Source organism: Lontra canadensis, unplaced genomic scaffold (assembly GCF_010015895.1).
Source record: "Lontra canadensis isolate GAN:19392208 unplaced genomic scaffold, GSC_riverotter_1.0 scaffold96, whole genome shotgun sequence".
Taxonomy (NCBI): domain Eukaryota; kingdom Metazoa; phylum Chordata; class Mammalia; order Carnivora; family Mustelidae; genus Lontra; species Lontra canadensis.
In genome coordinates, this window is record NW_022631090.1 from 2,198,975 (window position 1) to 2,216,877 (window position 17,903).

General features: G+C 35.3%; 1 protein-coding gene across 4 annotated transcripts in view; it reads left to right on the plus strand.

Annotated features, from left to right (window-relative positions):
* Positions 1–17,903, plus strand: part of COL4A5 (collagen type IV alpha 5 chain) — a 224,602-nt gene that overhangs the window by 178,219 nt on the left and 28,480 nt on the right. For 3 of the 4 annotated variants that reach the window (XR_004380244.1, XR_004380246.1, XM_032837167.1), the window contains exons 37-41: positions 10,227–10,353; positions 13,616–13,696; positions 14,613–14,711; positions 15,235–15,285; positions 16,506–16,691. Coding sequence is in view for 1 of the 4 variants with exons in the window: in XM_032837167.1 (XP_032693058.1) it covers positions 10,227–10,353; positions 13,616–13,696; positions 14,613–14,711; positions 15,235–15,285; positions 16,506–16,691 (544 nt within the window). In the remaining 3 variants the exon portion in view is untranslated. Of the gene's footprint in view, positions 1–10,226; positions 10,354–13,615; positions 13,697–14,612; positions 14,712–15,234; positions 15,286–16,505; positions 16,694–17,903 lie in introns of all 4 variants that reach the window. The other variant, XR_004380245.1, reaches the window with a different exon arrangement.

A 17,903-nucleotide genomic window follows, 5' to 3' on the forward strand; every position in this document is an offset into this window, starting at 1 on the left:
AGAAATAAGGATGAAAACAGTGAGACTGCTTATGACACTATTTAAATAATACAGACCAGAGATCTTGATAGTGTGGAATAGGGTGGTAGCAGTGGAAATGATAGGAAACATTCAGAATCTGAATATTATTTTCCAGGTCAAGGCAGAAAGATTTACTTTATGGAATATTAGAGGAGAGATATCATGGACTCCGAGAGGAAAGATAAGGATGACTCTAAGTTTTTATCCTGAACAAGTATGAGAATGGAGTTGCTACATACTGAGATAGGAGAGATTTGGGGAAGCAGAGTTGGTGGGAAAGATCAGGAGCATAATTTTCTGACTGTTATACAAACTTCTGTTTTTTAAATAATATTATAAAAATAGACCTATGTCTTTTCTTCCAGTACTTGTATGTTTTGTTCTTTATATTCACATCTTTAATCCACGAGCTTCTTTCTCTATGTTGTGTGAGGTAAGGAAGTAACTTCATGTTTTCAAAATAAATATCCAGATAACCCAATCCCATCTGTTATAGACTCCATTCTTTACTCATGGATTTGAAATTCCATTTAAATTTTTTTCTAAATTTTTCATAAATATTTTTTTCTGGGCTGAGCAAATGTTAACATTTATATAATGGAACTAAATTCCATAACTCATATCTGAATTTATAATGAATGTCAGCAGAAAAAAAATGTTTCAATTGGCAAATATCCACAGTATATTCAACACTTTAAGCAACAGGTTAACTTCGTTTCTTTCTTTATGCACCCTTCAAGTATATTTCAGTAAGCAAATTCCACACTAAACTTAGATACTTGCAGAGTTGATAAAACAAAGAAATCCTGTATTTGAAATAGTCTATTGTTTCTTTCAGATGGTATTGTTTTATCATATAATGGTGACACATTGAGAGAAATAAGATTTTATAGTGCAGTTCTTACTTTGCACAGTTCTGATATGCACAAATTTGTTAACACAATAGAGTTAAATAACATCAGTCCACAGCAACATAGTTCCAACTTATGTTACCATGGTCTGTTAGCTCTTCAATCCATAAATCACTATATACATAACTTGTGTATCATGTTCAGTGAACGGTTATTTCATTTCTTTCAGATTCTGTCAGTGATTAGTCATTGTGAAAATGTTATTCGCTTAATGCCCTAATAACAAAGCATGTAGTTTTGTTGCCTCTTTGTCTCTCATTGATAAGCCAATGTGGAATTTTAAAAGTATGGATGTTCAAAAGAGTAAATTAACCAACGAAGATGAAAGTGCAGCAAAAATGGGAAGTGATAACACTGGAAGTGACCTTTAAAGCTAATATAAATAGGGTTACAGAAAAATAGCCAACCATAGGAATGTTGACACTGCCACCATTGAGAGACTTTAGAGATGCAGACAAGGAAGTTAGTGAAAACAAACTTAGCAATATATGACTTTCCTCTATACATGTGTAACTTACGTGAAGGGAGATTTTAAAGTTGTGGGAAGGGGCGCCGGGGTGGCTCAGTGCGTTAAAGCCTCTGCTTTCGGCTCAGGTCATGATCCCAGGGTCCTGGGATTGAGCCCTGCATTGGTTTCTCTGCTCAGCAGGGAGCCTGCTTCCTCTTCTCTCTCTCTGCCTGCCTCTCTGCCTACTTGTGATCTCTGTCAAATGAATAAATAAATAAATAAATAATCTTAAATAAAAAAGTTGTGGAAAAAACTTTTAAAGGTCATGGAACAATCATATTTTCCTCATTATTAAGATATTTTTTACATGGTTTTAGCTTGCGTCTTCATTTTAATAGTTCCATACTATTGTGCAAAGTGAGACTGCCTATATTATAAAGAGAGTAGAATTAAAGTTTCAGGAGACATAATAGTATGATTGGAGGATGTCAAGCATAAGAAAAAATTCTATAATTAGTGAGTTGTTAAAAACAAGGATACTGGTAGGGCAGTACAAGAGGGTGGCCTAAGAAGGTACTGAATATACCTCTTCCCATGGACACAGCAAATCTGTAGCTACATAGGGAACAATTAATTCTCTCTGAAAAAGACCTGAAAACTAATTGAACAGCTTCCTTCACAACAAATAATAAAAGTGTCACATCAACGGGTAACAGAGGCAGAGATATGGTCTCATCCAAACCCCACCCCCACTAAGGTGATCCACAATCAGAAGGGATTTTACAAATCTGGACTGCCTCCCTGAGGAGTTAGGGCTTCATGCCCCACATCAAGCACCCTAACCCCTGGGACCTGTAACAGAGAGACCTTTCTCCAAAACATCTGGCTTTGAAAACCAAAGGGGCTTATATCCAAAGGGCTATAGGGGAACTGAGATGCATTTCTTAAAGGGCTTGTATGCAGACTTACCCACCTCAGGAACCAGTGCAAAAGCAGCAGTGTGAAAAGTGCCTGTACTATATATGAAGGAGATTCATTTGCTGATATTAAACCATCTGCCAGAGAGGCAGGAGTATGTTGGAACTCTCTTTGTGGTTGTAAGTGCTGGCAGGCACCATTTTTGTACTCTCCCTTTACCTTGATAGTACTGGCAAGTGTAGCCAGCCCTGCACTCTCCCATTGCCCCACTAAAGATGGCAGGCAAGCACCAGTCCTGGATTCTCCTGTGGCCCTGCAAAAGAGCCACATACCAGTTCTGTGCTCTTCAGTGGCCCCCACAAAAGCCAGCGGATGTATGCAGTCCATACTGGAGTCACTCCTTAATCATCTGGCTCTGGTGTCCAGGAGCTTGCATTCCTGAATCCCATAGGACTATAACAATTAGAGAGACAGTTATTGGCATGCTACCACCTGTTCAGCGCCCCCCACCCAGACCACTACACAGTGCACTGAAACCAATCCCCAGTCTGTCTGTGAAAAAGGCCTATTTACTTCTCTTGGAGCTTCAGCCTGAGGGGCAGACTTAAAGTTTGGCATACATCTAGAGGCTACAGGGGTGCTCTCAGGGAATGTAGGCTGGAGGAGTCCATCTTTGCATCCTTCCTCAGCCTTGCTACGGCTTGCTGGTACCTCCCAGAAAGAATTTGATACATTTGTCTGAAGCCCTGACTTTACCAGCACCTCCAGATCCATCTACTTTGCAGGCCAGCAAGATTTACAGGACCATATATATTGCATACTTTAAATTGCTATCTGAGGACCTAGCTTCCAATCAGCTTGAAACTAGGTGCTAACTGTGATTCCCCCCTTTAGAACACTGGCAGGTCTTGGCATACCCTCAACAACTGGGACATATCAAGAATGAATTATTCTGCTTTGACAATTACAGAAGTTTGATAGACAACAAGGAACTTAGGTCTAAAGTTGATGGATAATTTACATCTTTTACACAAGGCTACTCCTTCAAGACTGGGGGAAATAGCTGTTTTGCTGAAGAATACAATAACTGAATTGAGAAGTACATGAGAGTGTTGAAAAAGAGACTATATGAAGCAGAAGAAAGTGCTCTAGAAGACAAGTATGAAACCCAAATAGAACATCAAAAAGGAAAAAAAAAACGTAAAAAGTAAAGATAGCTTAAGGGACCTGTGAGACAACATAAATCTCAATAACATTTGAATTATAAGGGGTCCCAGGAAGAGAAGAGAGAGATAAAGGAGAAGGAAATTTATTTAAATAATGGCTGAAAACCTCCCTAATCTGAGGAAGGAAACATTCAGATCAAGAAAGACCATAGAGACCTGAGTAAGATGAACCCAAAAAGATCAACAGTAAGACACATTATAAGTAAACTGTCAAAAGTTAAAGAGAGAATCTCAAAAGCAGCAAGAGGAAAACCCCTTGTTAGGTACAAAGGAACCCCAATAAGACTATAAGCAGATTTTTCAGCAGAAATTTTGTAGGCCAAACAGGAATAGGACAGTATATTCAAAATCCTAAAAAGAAGAATCTTCCAAACAAGAATACTCTGCCCAGCATAGTTGTCATTCAGAGTTAACAGAGATAAAGATTTTTCCAAACAATCAAAAGCTAAAAGAGCTCATCACCATTAAACTGGTCTTACAGGAAATATTAAAAAGGGACTTCTTTAAGTTGAAAAGAAAAGTGCATTAGTGACAAGAAAATATATGAATATATAAATCTCAAAGGTGAAAGTAAATATATAGTAAAATATATAGTAAAATGGATTAATCACTTATAAATCTAGTCTGAAAATTAAGAGACAAAAGAAGTAAAAGTAACTCTAAGTACAATAATCAGCTAAAGGATGCACAAAATGAGAAGATGTAATATGTGACATCAAAAACATAAAATGAGGGGGGAATAAAAACGTAGTTTTCAAATGTATTCAGACTTAAGTTGCTATCAACTTAAAATAGAAAAGATCAGTGAAACGAAGAGCTGGTTCTTTGAAAAGATAAGCAAAATTGACAAATCTTTAACTAGACTCACCAAGAGAGGTCTCAAATAAAAAATTAAATCAGAAATGAAGGAAGGATTTACAGCTGACACCATAGAAATATAAAAGATCATAAAAGGCTATTATAAATAATTATATGCCAACAAATTGGAGAGCCAAGAAGCAATGAATAGATTCCTAGAAACATACAATCTTCCAAGACTGAATCATGAAGGAATACAAAATCTGAATAGACTGATTACTAGTACAGCAATCCAGATTGAATCAGTAATCCAGAAAACCTCCCAAGGAACAAAAGTCTAGACCTAGATGACTTCACTGGTGAATTCTACCAAACATTTAAAGATTTAATATGTATGCTTCTCAAACTTTTCCAAAACACTGAAGATGAGAGAACACTTTTGAATTCATTTTATGAGGCCAGCATTACACTGATACCAAAACGTCAAGGACACCACAGGGGAAAAAAAAAAAAAGAAAATTACAGTCCAGTATCCCTAATGAACATAGATGCCAAAATCCTCAACAAAATATTAGGAAACCAAATTAAACAATGTAACAACTAAAAGGATCATATGCCACAATTAAATGAAATTTATTCCAGAGATGAATGAATGCTTTACATCTACAAATCAATCAATATGATACATCACATTAATAAAATAAAGGATAAAAACTCTCAACAAAATGAGTATAGAGGGAGTATAGTGCAACATTATAAAGGTCGTATATGAGAAGCCCACAGCTAACATCCTACTCAGTTGTGAAAAGCTCGAAGTTCTTCCTCTAAGATTAGAAACAAAACAAGGATGCCAGTTTTTACAACTTTTATTCAACATAGCATTGGAAATCCTAGCTAGAGCAATTAGGCAAGAAAAAGAAGTGAAAGGCATCCAAATTGCAAAGGAAAGAGTAAAAACTGTCACTATTTGCAGATAAATATATGTATATGTGTGTGTATGTATATTTATACTTTATACTTATATTTATAAAAAACCCTAAAGACTCCACCAAAAACTGTTAGAGCTAATAAATAAATTCAGGAAAATCACTGGGTATATAATCAACATTCAGAAATCTGTTGCATTTCTATATATTCTATATACTATATAATACCAACTATCAGAGAAATTAAAGAAACACTCCCATTTACAATTGGATCAAAATGAATAAAATACTTAGGAATAAATTTAACTGAGGAGATGGAAGACCTATACTCAGAAAACTATGATACTGACGAAAGAGATTGAAGAGACAAGTAAGTGTGAAGATACTCATGGATTGGAAGAATTAATATTGTTAAAATGTCCATATTACCCAAAGCAATATACTGATTCACTGCAATCCTCATCAAAATCCTAATGGTACCTTTCAAAGAAATAAACCAAACAACCCTAAAATTTTATAGAACCACAAAAGATACTGAATAGCCAAAACAAGCTTGAGAAAGAAAAACAAAGCTGGAGGTAATACAGTATTTCAAACTGTATTACATTGCTATCCATAGTAACCAAAATAATATGATATTGGCATTAAAACAAACATGCAGATCGATGTAATAGAATACAGAGCCCAGAAATGAACCCACACAAATATAGTCAATTAATTTATGACAAAGCAAGAATATACAATGGGGAAAGAACAGTTGCTTTAATAAATGGTATTGGGAAAAGTTACAGCCATAGGCAAAAGAATAAAACTAGACTACTGTCTTATACTAAACACAAAAATTAACTCAAAATGGATTAAAGATTTAAATGTAAGTCCTGAAACCATAAAACTCCTAGAAGAAAACAGGCAGGAATCTCCTTGACATTGATCTTGGCAATGTTTTTCTGGATGTGTCTCCAGAAACAAAGGCAATAAAAGCATAATAATCAAGAGAGACTACACCAAACTAATCTGCACAGCCAGAGAATTTACCAAGTGAAAAGGCAACCTACTGAATGTAAGAAAATATTTGCAAATCATATGCTGATAAGGGCTTGATATCCAAAATATGCAAAGAACTTATACAACCATTAAAAATGAAATAAAGAATCTAATTAAAAATGGGCTAGAGCAACTGAATAGACATTTTTCCAAAGAATGCATACTGACGGTCAACAGGTATATGAAAAGGTACTTGACAGCTCATCGACAGGGAAATGCAAATCAAAACCACGATGAGATATCACTTCACACCTGTTAAAATGGCTGTTATCAAAACAAGAAGTTTTAGCAAGTGTTAGCAAAGATGGGGAGAAATGGAAACCCTTGTGTACTGTTGGTGAGAATGTAAATTAATACAGCCACTGTGAAAAATAGCATGGAGGGTCCTCAGAAAAATAAAAATATTCTGGAGAAAATTCCATGTGCACTCAAGAAGAATGAGTATTCTGTTGTTTTAGGGTGGAATGTTCTGTATATATCTATGAGGTCCATCTGGTCCAATGTGTCAATCAATGCTCTTATTTCCATATTGATTTTCTACTTGAATGATCTATTACTGACAGTGGCGTGTTAAGATCCCCTACTGTTAATGTATTCATATCAATATGACTGTTTATCTTGATTAACAGTTGTCTTATGTAGTTGGCTGCTCCCGTATTGGGGGCATAAATATTTACATTTGTTAGATCTTCTTGGTGGATAGACCCTTTAAGAATGATGTAGTGTCCTTCTGTATCTCTGACTACAGTCTTTAGTTTAAAATCTAATTTATCTGATATGAGAATCACTACCCCAGGCCCATTGACATGAAAGATGCTTCTCCATCCCTTCACTTTCAGTCTAGATGTATCCTTAGGTTCAGAATGGGTCTCTTGTAGACAGCATATGGACCGGTTCTGTTGTTTTATCCAGTCTGCAATTCTGTGCCATTTTATGGGAGCATTTAGGCCATTAACATTGACAGTGATTATTGAAATATATGTTTTTATTGACATGTTGCCTGTGAAGTCCTTATTTCTATAGATTGTCTCTGTAAATTTCTGTTTTATGACACTCTTGGGATCTTTCTTCTTTTATAGAATCCCCCTTAATATTTCTTATAGTGCTGTCTTGGTGGTCACATACTCTTTTAAACCTTGCCAGTCTTGGAAGCTCTTTATCTCTCCATGCATTTTGAATGTCAGTCTTGCTGTATAAAGTATTCTTGGCTGCATGTTCTTTTCATTTAGTGCCCTGAATATGTCTTGCCAGCCCTTTCTGGCTTGCCAGGTTTCTGTGGACAGGTCTGACATTATTTTGATGGACCTTCCTCTGTACGTAAGGAATCTCTTCCCTCTAGCTGCTCTCAAAAGCTCTTGTCTAAACTTATGATTCATCAGTCTTACAATCAAGTACCTTGAGGTCTCTCTAGAGTCCTTGGATGAATGGATAAAGAAGATATGGTCCATATATACAATGGAATATATATATCCTCCATCAGAAAGGATGAATACCCAACTTTTGTATCAACATGGATGGGATTGGAAGCGATTATGCTGAGTGAAATAAGTCAAGCAGAGAGAGTCAATTATCATATGGTTTCAGTTACATGTGGAGCATAAGGAATAACACGGAGGACATTGGGAGATGGAGAGGAGAAGTGAGTTGGGGGAAATTGGAGGGGGAGACTAACCATGAGAGACTGTGGACTCTGAGAAACAAACTGAGGGTTTTGGAGGGGAGGAGGGTGGAGGGTTGGGTGAACCTGGTGGTGGGTATTATGGAGGGCACATATTGCATGGAACACTGGGTGTGGTGCATAAACAATGAATTTTGGAACACTGAAAAAAATAAAATTAAGTAAAATTTAAAAAAAAAGAACTGTTATATGATCTATCAATTCCACTTCTGGATATTTAACTAAAAAAAATGAAAACACTAACTTGAAAAGATATACCCGTCCCCATATATATTGTAGCATTATTTACAATAGTCAAGATGTGGAAGCAACCTACGTGTTTGTTGGTATATGAATAGATAAAGAAAATGTGGGATGTGTATACAGGGGGATATTACTGAGCCATATAAAAGAATGAAATCTTGCCATTTGTGACAACATGGATGGACCTTGAGGGCATTATGCTAAGTGAAATAAGTTAGAGAAAGACCAGTACCATATGATCTAATTTATATGTGGAATCTAAAAATAAATAGACAAAAACATTTAAAGAATGAGCTAATAGATACAGAGAACAAAGTTGTGGTTGCCAGAGATGGGGGTGGAATATTGGAAGGTGGGTGAAATGGGTGAAGAGGTTTAAAAAGTATAGACTTAGCTATAAACTAAAGTGATCAGGATGTAATGTACAGCATGGTGACTGTAGTTAATAATCTATTGTATATTGAAAGTTGCTAAGAGAGTAAATCCTGAAAGTTTTTATCACAAGAACCAAAAATTTTGTAACTATATATGATGATGGATGTTAACTAGATTTATTGTAGTGATCATTTTACAGTATATACAAATATCAAATTGTGTTATACACCTGAAACTAATGTTATATGTCAATGTTATCTAAATAAAATTCTATCAAAGGATGACATTTGAAGAAATGTAGATATTTGTTTCTTAAGTCTATTCAGGTCATGTCAAGCTTTTGCTTTGTAAATAGAACTGTCCTTTCTCAGAGTGATTTATAAGATTTCTGGCCAGTTTGTCGATGTCCTGAGTATGCTCTTTTTCTTCTTCTTTTTTAAAATTTCTTCTTGCTTACCTTTTTGGAAGTGCATTGTTTTCTCTGAAAGTGTATGAATGATAAAAACTTAGATAAAACTTAAACTAGCAAATTTTAGTCCTTTTCACAAGCCCTGGTGAAATATTTACTTTCTTTATGCAATTTAGAATAGGGTCATAGAGTGGTGAGAAATGTAGTGGGGAACTGAGTGCTAGTTGAAATTAACAGATTGTGGTTGTTTATAGAACTTAAAATACTTTATCATAAGTCACCAGGAGCTTGTTTATTGCCTTTCAGATTTACCATTATTGGAATTTCTTCTTGTTTTTCATTTTGATATATAAATGTCATTGGTTCATGAATAACAAGAAGAATTATGATAGTTTATTCAAAGCTTTTCTGTGTAAATATCTAAGATGGAACCAGTTCAATCCAAAATTTAATTGTATACCTGTTATGTGTATAAAAATGTGCTAGATGTTTGATTTATAAGGGTTCAGATCAAAATACATATATTCCCACCAGTGGGATGTAAGGAGAAAAGGAATTCGTTAAAAAGGCTTTTGCCATAATGCAGAATCATTTAAGTCACAAGTAGATGATCTTATTCACCTAGGCAAGCATAAGCACTACATGTTAAGATTAAATTTACTTTTTACAGTAGAACCTACTGTAACTATTTGACATAATTTGTCAATAATATTTGACATAATTATTGTAAGCATTGAATTTCATTGTAGCATACTAGGGATAATAATCACAGGTTCAAATCAGACTATCTGGATCCAAATGCAGACTCCACAACTTATTAGTTGCAACACTGTAAAATGGGATAGTATGTTTCTTACTAAAGTGTTAAAGACTAATGAGTAATACATCTACGTATTGTAGAAGTAGTGTGAACTCTGGAGTCTGACAGACCTTGGTTCAAATTCTAATTCTGCCACTTGCTAGTGCCATTAGGCACTTGAATTCTCCAAGATTCAGTTTTTTCATTTATAAGTAGAGATAAGTAGAGATGATAAAGCCTAACTCAAAGAGCTATTGTGATGATTAAACAAAGCATTTTCAAGTTAAATTTCTGCAAGTGATTAAACAAAGCATTTTATGTACAACACTTAGCAGAGTGCCTGACATAAAAGCTCTATAAATAATGTTATGTTGTTATACAATGTACATCATGTAGAGACTCAGTTTTATCTTCTTATTCATGGTTTTAGGGTGAACCTGGTCTGCCTGGATACCCAGGAAACCCTGGAATCAAAGGTTCTAGGGGAGATACTGGTTTGCCTGGATTACCAGGGACCCCTGGAGCAAAAGGACAACCAGGCCTTCCTGGATTCCCTGGTAATATTCCTTTTCTTAAATGCTTCCTTCTCTCCTCCCTGTCTACTCTAACTCATCCCACAGAGCAACTTCTTATTTGGCAGACTGCTGTTCTCTTTCCCAATGAGATACTGACTAGCAACATAATCTTGAACCAGCTCTTTTAACTTTTCTTTGCCCAAATTTCTTTCTGTATAAAATGAGAATGAGTATTACCAGCTCAGCAGGACAATATCCTATGGGCAAAAACTATTTGGTAGTTTTATATATAGGGCATTATGCTAAGTGAAATAAGTTAGAGAAAGACCAGTACCATATGATCTAATTTATATGTGGAATCTAAAAATAAATAGACAAAAACATTTAAAGAATGAGCTAATAGATACAGAGAACAAAGTTGACTTATTTCACTCAGCATAATCGCTTCCAATCCCATCCATGTTGATACAAAAGTTGGGTATTTTCAATCTTTTGCTGCTAGCCACCAGTCAATTAAGAGGCCTTACTATTTTTGAAGGTGATAACATACACTACCAAGCTTTAGCCTGCCGCTGATTCTCTTAGAGAGTTGTGCTCAGGCACACAGTAAGGTGGCTGTTGGTAGGACAACTCTTCAGCTCATTTATATGATAAGGACTGAGTCATGCAAGCTAAGGGACTTAGCATTATAGTCAAGTAGGTAGCCTGAACTACCTTGCTATACTATCTGCTCTGGTTATGCTTGTATTTCATTTGTTTGTTTGTCTTTTGGATTGCACAGTGGCATGGATAGAGTGGGCCTTTGGTTATCTTTTCCTTAACATTTTACTGAAGTATAATGTAGAGTAAAATGTACAAGACTATAGATGAGTTTCCACCCATATATATATTCGTGTACCCACCACACATATCAAGATATAAAATAGTTCCCTTGCCTCATAAAGTTTTACCCAGGCCCCTTCACAGTGAAACCACCTCCCAAGGTAAGCACTACTGTGATTTCTATTATCATCAAGTAATTTTACCTATTTTTGAAATTAATATAAGTGGAATCATACAGGTTATATCCTTCCGTCTGGCTTCTTTCACTCATGTCTGTAAGATTCATTTATCTTGTTGCATGTGTCGGTAGGTTGGGTTTTTTTATAATTACTCTATAATATTCCATTGAAGAAATACGTAAAAGCAATTACCCATTCACCTGTTGATGGACTTCTAGGTTGTTTCTGGTTTGAGATTATTAAAAAAGATGCTGTTAACATTCTTTAACATGTCTTTTTGTGGACATACATACTCATTTCTCTTAGACAATAACTTCTTAGTATTATTACTGAATCATAGAGTAGGTATACATTTAACTTTAGTAGATGGTGCCAAAGTAATTTTATAAGTTACAGTCTCACATGCAATGTATGAAATTTTCCTGGGTGGCTTCTGGTGTCTTGTCGTGATTATATTGTGGTTAGTACTTTGTATTGTGAAATGTTGTCCGGTTTCCCATGTCCTCACCTCATTTGGTATCGTCAGTCTTTTTAATTTTAGCTGTTCTGGTGGGTACATAGAAGTGTCATACTGAAGTTTTATTTTACATTTTTAAATGAATGACAATATTAAACACCTTTCCATATACTTATTGGCCATTTGGATAGCATCTTTTTGAAATGCCTGCTCCATGTTTTCTTACTCACATTTATTAGATTGTTTACCCTTTTTTCTTATTGACATAGGACAGTTCTTTATATATTCGGAATATGAGGCCTTGTCAGATACATGTATTACAAATACATTCTTTCTGTCTCAATTTGCCTTTCATTCCTAATGCTGTTGTGTGATATTTTCTTAATACTGTTGTGTGACGATCAAAAGTTATTTTTTTCAGGGTGCATGGGTGGCTCAGTAGGTTGGGCCTCTGCCTTCCGCTCAGGTCATGATCTCAGGGTCCTGGGATCGAGCCCCGCATCGGGCTCTCGGCTCAGCGGGGAGCCTGCTTCCTCCTCTCTCTCTGCCTGCCTCTCTGCCTACTCGTGATCTCTCTGTCAAATAAATAAATAAAACCTTTAAAAAAAAAGTTATTTTTTTCAAAAGTTAATTTTAATAAAGTTCAGTTTATTACTTTTCTTTCATAGTTAGCGCTTTTTGTCTCCTATTACAAAATATTTGCCTATTCAAGTTTATGGAAATATTCTTCTATTTTTTCTGTAACATTTAATATTTAAGCTTTTATATTTAGGTTTATGATTTGTTCAAATAAAAATATTTTTATGGTGTGAACTAGGGGTCAAGGTTCATTTTTTAAATACAGATATTCAATTGCTCCACACTGTTTTTTTTTTCTTTTAAAGAACCTGAGATCTTCTGTTCTTCTGCTCATCAAAAGACACCGTTAAGGAAATGAATAGGGAAGCCACAGACTAGGAGAAAATACTTACAAAACATATATCTGACAAATAACTGATATCTGGGATATGTAAAGAGCTTCTACAATTCAATAATAACAAGATATACAATCCACTTTTTTTAAATGGGGAAAACTTTGAACAAATGTTTCACAAAAGAAGATATATGGATGGCTAATAAGCACATAAAAAGGTGATCAATATTATTAGCTATCAGAGAAATACAAATTAAAACCACAGTGAAGTAGCACTATATTCCTACCAGAATGGTTACTATTAAAACAACTGATATCGCCATATGTTGTACAAGGATCTGGAGCAAATGGAATTCTTAAATACTGTTGTGAATGTCAAATGGTTTGGCAACTTGTTTTTTTTTTTTTTAATGAGGTGCACCATATGCCTACTCTGTCTCAGCAGTTCCATTCCTATCTAGGTATTTATCCAGAATAAATTAATACATATATCCACAAAAATACTGGTGCAGAAATATTCATAGCAGCATTACTCATAAGAGCTAAAAACTGAAAGTAGAGCAGGTTTCCATAAATAGAATAGATATTTACAATATCTAAAACCTGACAGTGACCCAAATGTCTGACAATAGATGAATGAATTAAAAACTTGGTATATCCACACAATGGAATCCTACCAGTTCTACCAGTGTAGTATTGTGGTGTAAAATAGTATTATTTTTATTATGAATATATCATAATGCCAGCCTGTGGATAAATAACTTTAAAACTTAAAATTACCCTTAAAAATGTTCAGCAAATACCAGCATCTTCCTTGCTTTTTCCCCCATTCTTCACCGTTTCTGTGCTAACACTATAAATTGTAATTTTGAGCTGTAATTCTTAAAACAGTGCAGTTTTTATTTCATTATTAAATTGAACTCTTCATTCTAGGAACCCCAGGACTTCCTGGAGCAAAAGGTATTAATGGTCCTCCTGGGAACCCTGGCCTTCCAGGAGAACCTGGTCCTGTAGGTAAGTATAAAACCTAAGGATTAGTTGTAAAACTAAGGCTCATATTCATTTTGGGAAAGTCAAATCATTTCTGGGAGCTGTGAACATTTTTAAGACAAGGAAACACGATGATCATTCACTTAGTTCTACTTGTTACGTACAAAGTGAGCAACTCTTTTTTTTTTCCTTAAGATTTTATTTACTTATTTGACACAGAGAGAGATAGTGAGAGCAAGAACACAAGCAGAGGGAGTGGGAGAGGGAGAAGCAGACTCTCCACTGAGCAGGGGCCCACTGACCTGGGGCTCAACCCCAGCACCCTGGGATCATGACCTGAGCTGAAGACAAATGCCCAACCGACTGAGCCACCCAGGTGCCCCTGAAGTGAACAACTCTTAATAAAAGTTACTTAAAATTATTACTTTGGAGCCTTATTTGGGGGTTCTTCCCAGGGAGAGTTATTTCAAGTATCCTACAATTAGTGGAAGGTCTGGTGTTTTTCAGAATAGCAAAGTATAGCAAAGTAATTCACTGAATTCTAAAGCAAGTCACTTCTCTGGCCCCATATGTGAGGCCTGTAGTAGCACCCCATTCCACCTCCACATCTTACTCTCCTTGATATTCTAAAGCTAGATTAAAATGAGAAACTGAAAGTTTTGGGATACTGAGTTTATAATAAATTTCTTCCTTATTCTTATCAGCCTTTATTTCTTATGTGCTTCTTTTTCAAAAGATTTAGTGTTTTATTTTTTTCCATTTTATTTTATTTTATTTCTTTTCAGTGTTCAGCATTCATTTTGTGATCTAAAGGGGTGTCTCAGAGGTACTTTGTGTCATTTGAACAGAACTATTTGAGGCTAGTGTGGAAAGAATGGGGAATATAGAAGGAAAGGGAATTGGGAGGATAGGTATAACCTTCTATACCCTGTGCTTTTAGGTGGTGGAGGTCGTCCTGGGCCACCAGGTCCTCCAGGTGAAAAAGGCAACCCAGGTCAAGACGGTATTCCTGGACCAGCTGGACAGAAGGGCGAACCAGGTGCTCTATTTTTTATTGTTCCTAATTTTCTAATTTCTTCCTTGTCTTCTTTAACTTTTGCCCTTTTTTACCCACAATAAAATTATATCTTCTTAACCTCTAAGCTACTACACACTTTTCCCTTCCTACGTATCTTCTTGCAATCTATACTAAGAATATTACTTCACGTTTATCAATCAGGATACCTCTTTCTTATAGAAAACTCTATATCCTTTCTTGCCCAGTTTTTCATGTGAAGTTACCGAGCTGCTTTTATCTTTTCTACATGACTTTGTTTCACTATGAAATCTATATTCCATTTATAGATCTATATGTATACAAAGATGTATTTAATGCTTATCACAAGTAGAATATGTTTTTATAGTTTTCTCATGTTAGAATTATGGTTCCATGTTGGAAACAAACCTTCTGCATCTTTTGTATAACATTGTAACACTCAGTAAACAACTGAACGATCCAAAATAATTTGGCCTTGTTTTATTTATTATTATCTATTTGAGATTTTTGGTTTATGCTCTGACAGGTCAGCCGGGCTTTGGAATCCCAGGACCCCCTGGACTCCCAGGACTTTCTGGTAAACTTTAATAAAACATACTAGATCAGTCCATATAACGAGTATGTGTTCCAGTACATTTATTTTTCTGTCTCTACCATTTACTGTTACAAAATGCACATACAACCCAGAAAACTCAAAGCTAAAGTTATAGCTTAAAGCAGTTCTTAATTAACAATTTAATAGAAAGAGTTGTGCTATATAAAAATGCATTCTTAAATAAATTTACATATAAATATCCCTTCGTTGATTTCATAAGTAAATGCTGAGGAAATGATAAAGAAAGCAAATTTGTAGAAAGTTGTAGATTTCACTAATTTTTTTTAAAAGTCTTTCAGCCAGAAAACAAAACAAAACACTCTTTTCTCCTCATGGAAACAAAACCAAGGTAATACTAGGAAACACTATAGAAATCTGTACCAGTAATAAAAATGGAAAACTTTGTATTAATATGCATCTTGTGTTTTGGGTGGGTATATGCTCATACACATCTTTGTGCAATCTCTTGTTCTAACTTTCGTTGTAAGCACCAGAGCATTAATTGAATGACTAAATGTGTGTACAGATATGCTTGTTTATGTTCTGAAATGCCCATTAGCTACTCTATGGAAGTTTTTTTCAAACTACAGACATATTGCCTAGAAATTCCTATATCCTTCCCATGATCCCAATGTCAGAATCATTACTTTAATGTGCTACTGTTACATTGCTTTCAGGCATGTTGGTGGTATAGAAAAAATGTTGAGAATAGTTTGGGTTAGGATTCTGAATCTTGAATACAATTGTCTTCAGGGACACACAGTAACCATTGAAGATCCATATCTTCATTAGTCTCAAAATTAGCCTCAAAATATATGTTTAAGGAATTTCCTCCAGCCATCTCTAACCTGTTCATGCCAATACTTTAAACCTTTCTATTTTTTTGTTTTTTATTTTCTTGCAGCTATCAGTCATGTGATCATTGCTCTGTGTCCTAATACAAAGGATATCTTTCAGAATCCAAGCTATTATTGTTTTTATATTTCTATACATACTCTAATAAATATTTCTGATAACAGTTGAATATATTTCATAAAAGGAATGGGTTTTTTGGACGGGTGAGGGATTTGGTGGGGGATAGAACTGATCCTGGCAAATCCCATCGCTTGTTCTAATAAGAATGAATAGATTTAGCCTCACAGGCAAGCCTATTACAGGCAGTATCATTTAATGTGTTTCTTAATGTCACTTTGCTTTCATAGGTCAAAAGGGTGATGGAGGATTACCTGGCATTCCAGGAAACCCTGGCCTTCCTGGTCCAAAGGGAGAACCAGGCTTTCAGGGTTTCCCTGGTGTGCAGGGTCCCCCAGGCCCTCCTGGTTCTCCAGGTCCAGCTCTGGAAGGCCCTAAAGGCAACTCTGGGCCCCAGGGTCCTCCTGGGAGACCAGGTATGTACATGAGTGGTAGGGTAATGGTCTCTATATTCGTTAATGTATTTCATTTTGCTGGCAGGTTATTCAGTCTTTAGGACTTTAGACTCTATAAGAACTCCTTACTAATAAATAACTTATTTTATACCTAGCTCCATCCATTTCTGTGGCATCTAATAATTCTTTTCAGTAATGTATTTCATCATTTACTTAAAGTTGCTAAAACAAACCACTTGGAGGAAGAAAGGAAATAGTGGATTTATTAGTCTCTTTATTAAACATTAAACTATACTGATAACCTGGCAGCAAAATGCCATCTGCATTTTTAATGTGAGCTTCCCAGCATGTTATCACAGAAATCATTTTAGTGATCACCCCATAGATGCTTGTGGTCCATACCAAAAGTGTTGCTATGGTTCTGTCGTATGATCAGCAAATGTCACCAAACACAATAAAAAAATTTTATCTTCTCTAGGAACTAGGCAATCAAATTTATCTTCAACATCACAGCATGATTAAATTGAATAGCGATCTCTTCATACCAGCTTCATGTCTCTACCTCATTTGTCCTGTGTTAACTGCTCTTTTAGTCTCAATTTTGCATCCAGTGTTCACTTTTCATTTTGTGTATGTGCTTTGTCACTTCATTTTGCTGTTTGGAAATGCTTGTTTTCATCAGGGATTAATGTTGCTGAGCCCAGCACTGGTGACAGATTATTAACAGACTTTTGGGACTTAATATTCAGTTTTTATATTTTGAGAAATTAAAAACTTGGCCCTCATTGACTTAAAATATTAAGAGAAATCTAAACGTAAAAAGAAACAAAACATTTATCCTTTTAGCCTTTGAAAGTCTCTGACTCATTTTTAAAATGTATTTAAAAATAAAAATCTCCATTTAAATGACCATAAACTCTGAAGTGATTGGAGTTAATTTTAATAAGATATGCTCTGAAAACATAAATAAAATGGGATAACATACTTTGTTCAGAGGATCATTTTCAAAACCAGATTTTATCCAATCTGAGTTGGCTGTTTATAGAGGGTGTTCATAGTTTTACCTTGTTTTACTATTGAAGAAAACCAGTGAAAACCACCTCAGCCATATTAACTCTTGCATGTCAAGAATTGACACCAATGTCTTGCTTGTTATGCATGTTATGTTTGCATGCATGCAAACATAATTTGTTATGCATGTTATGCTTGCAATGTTATGCATGCAATAATTAC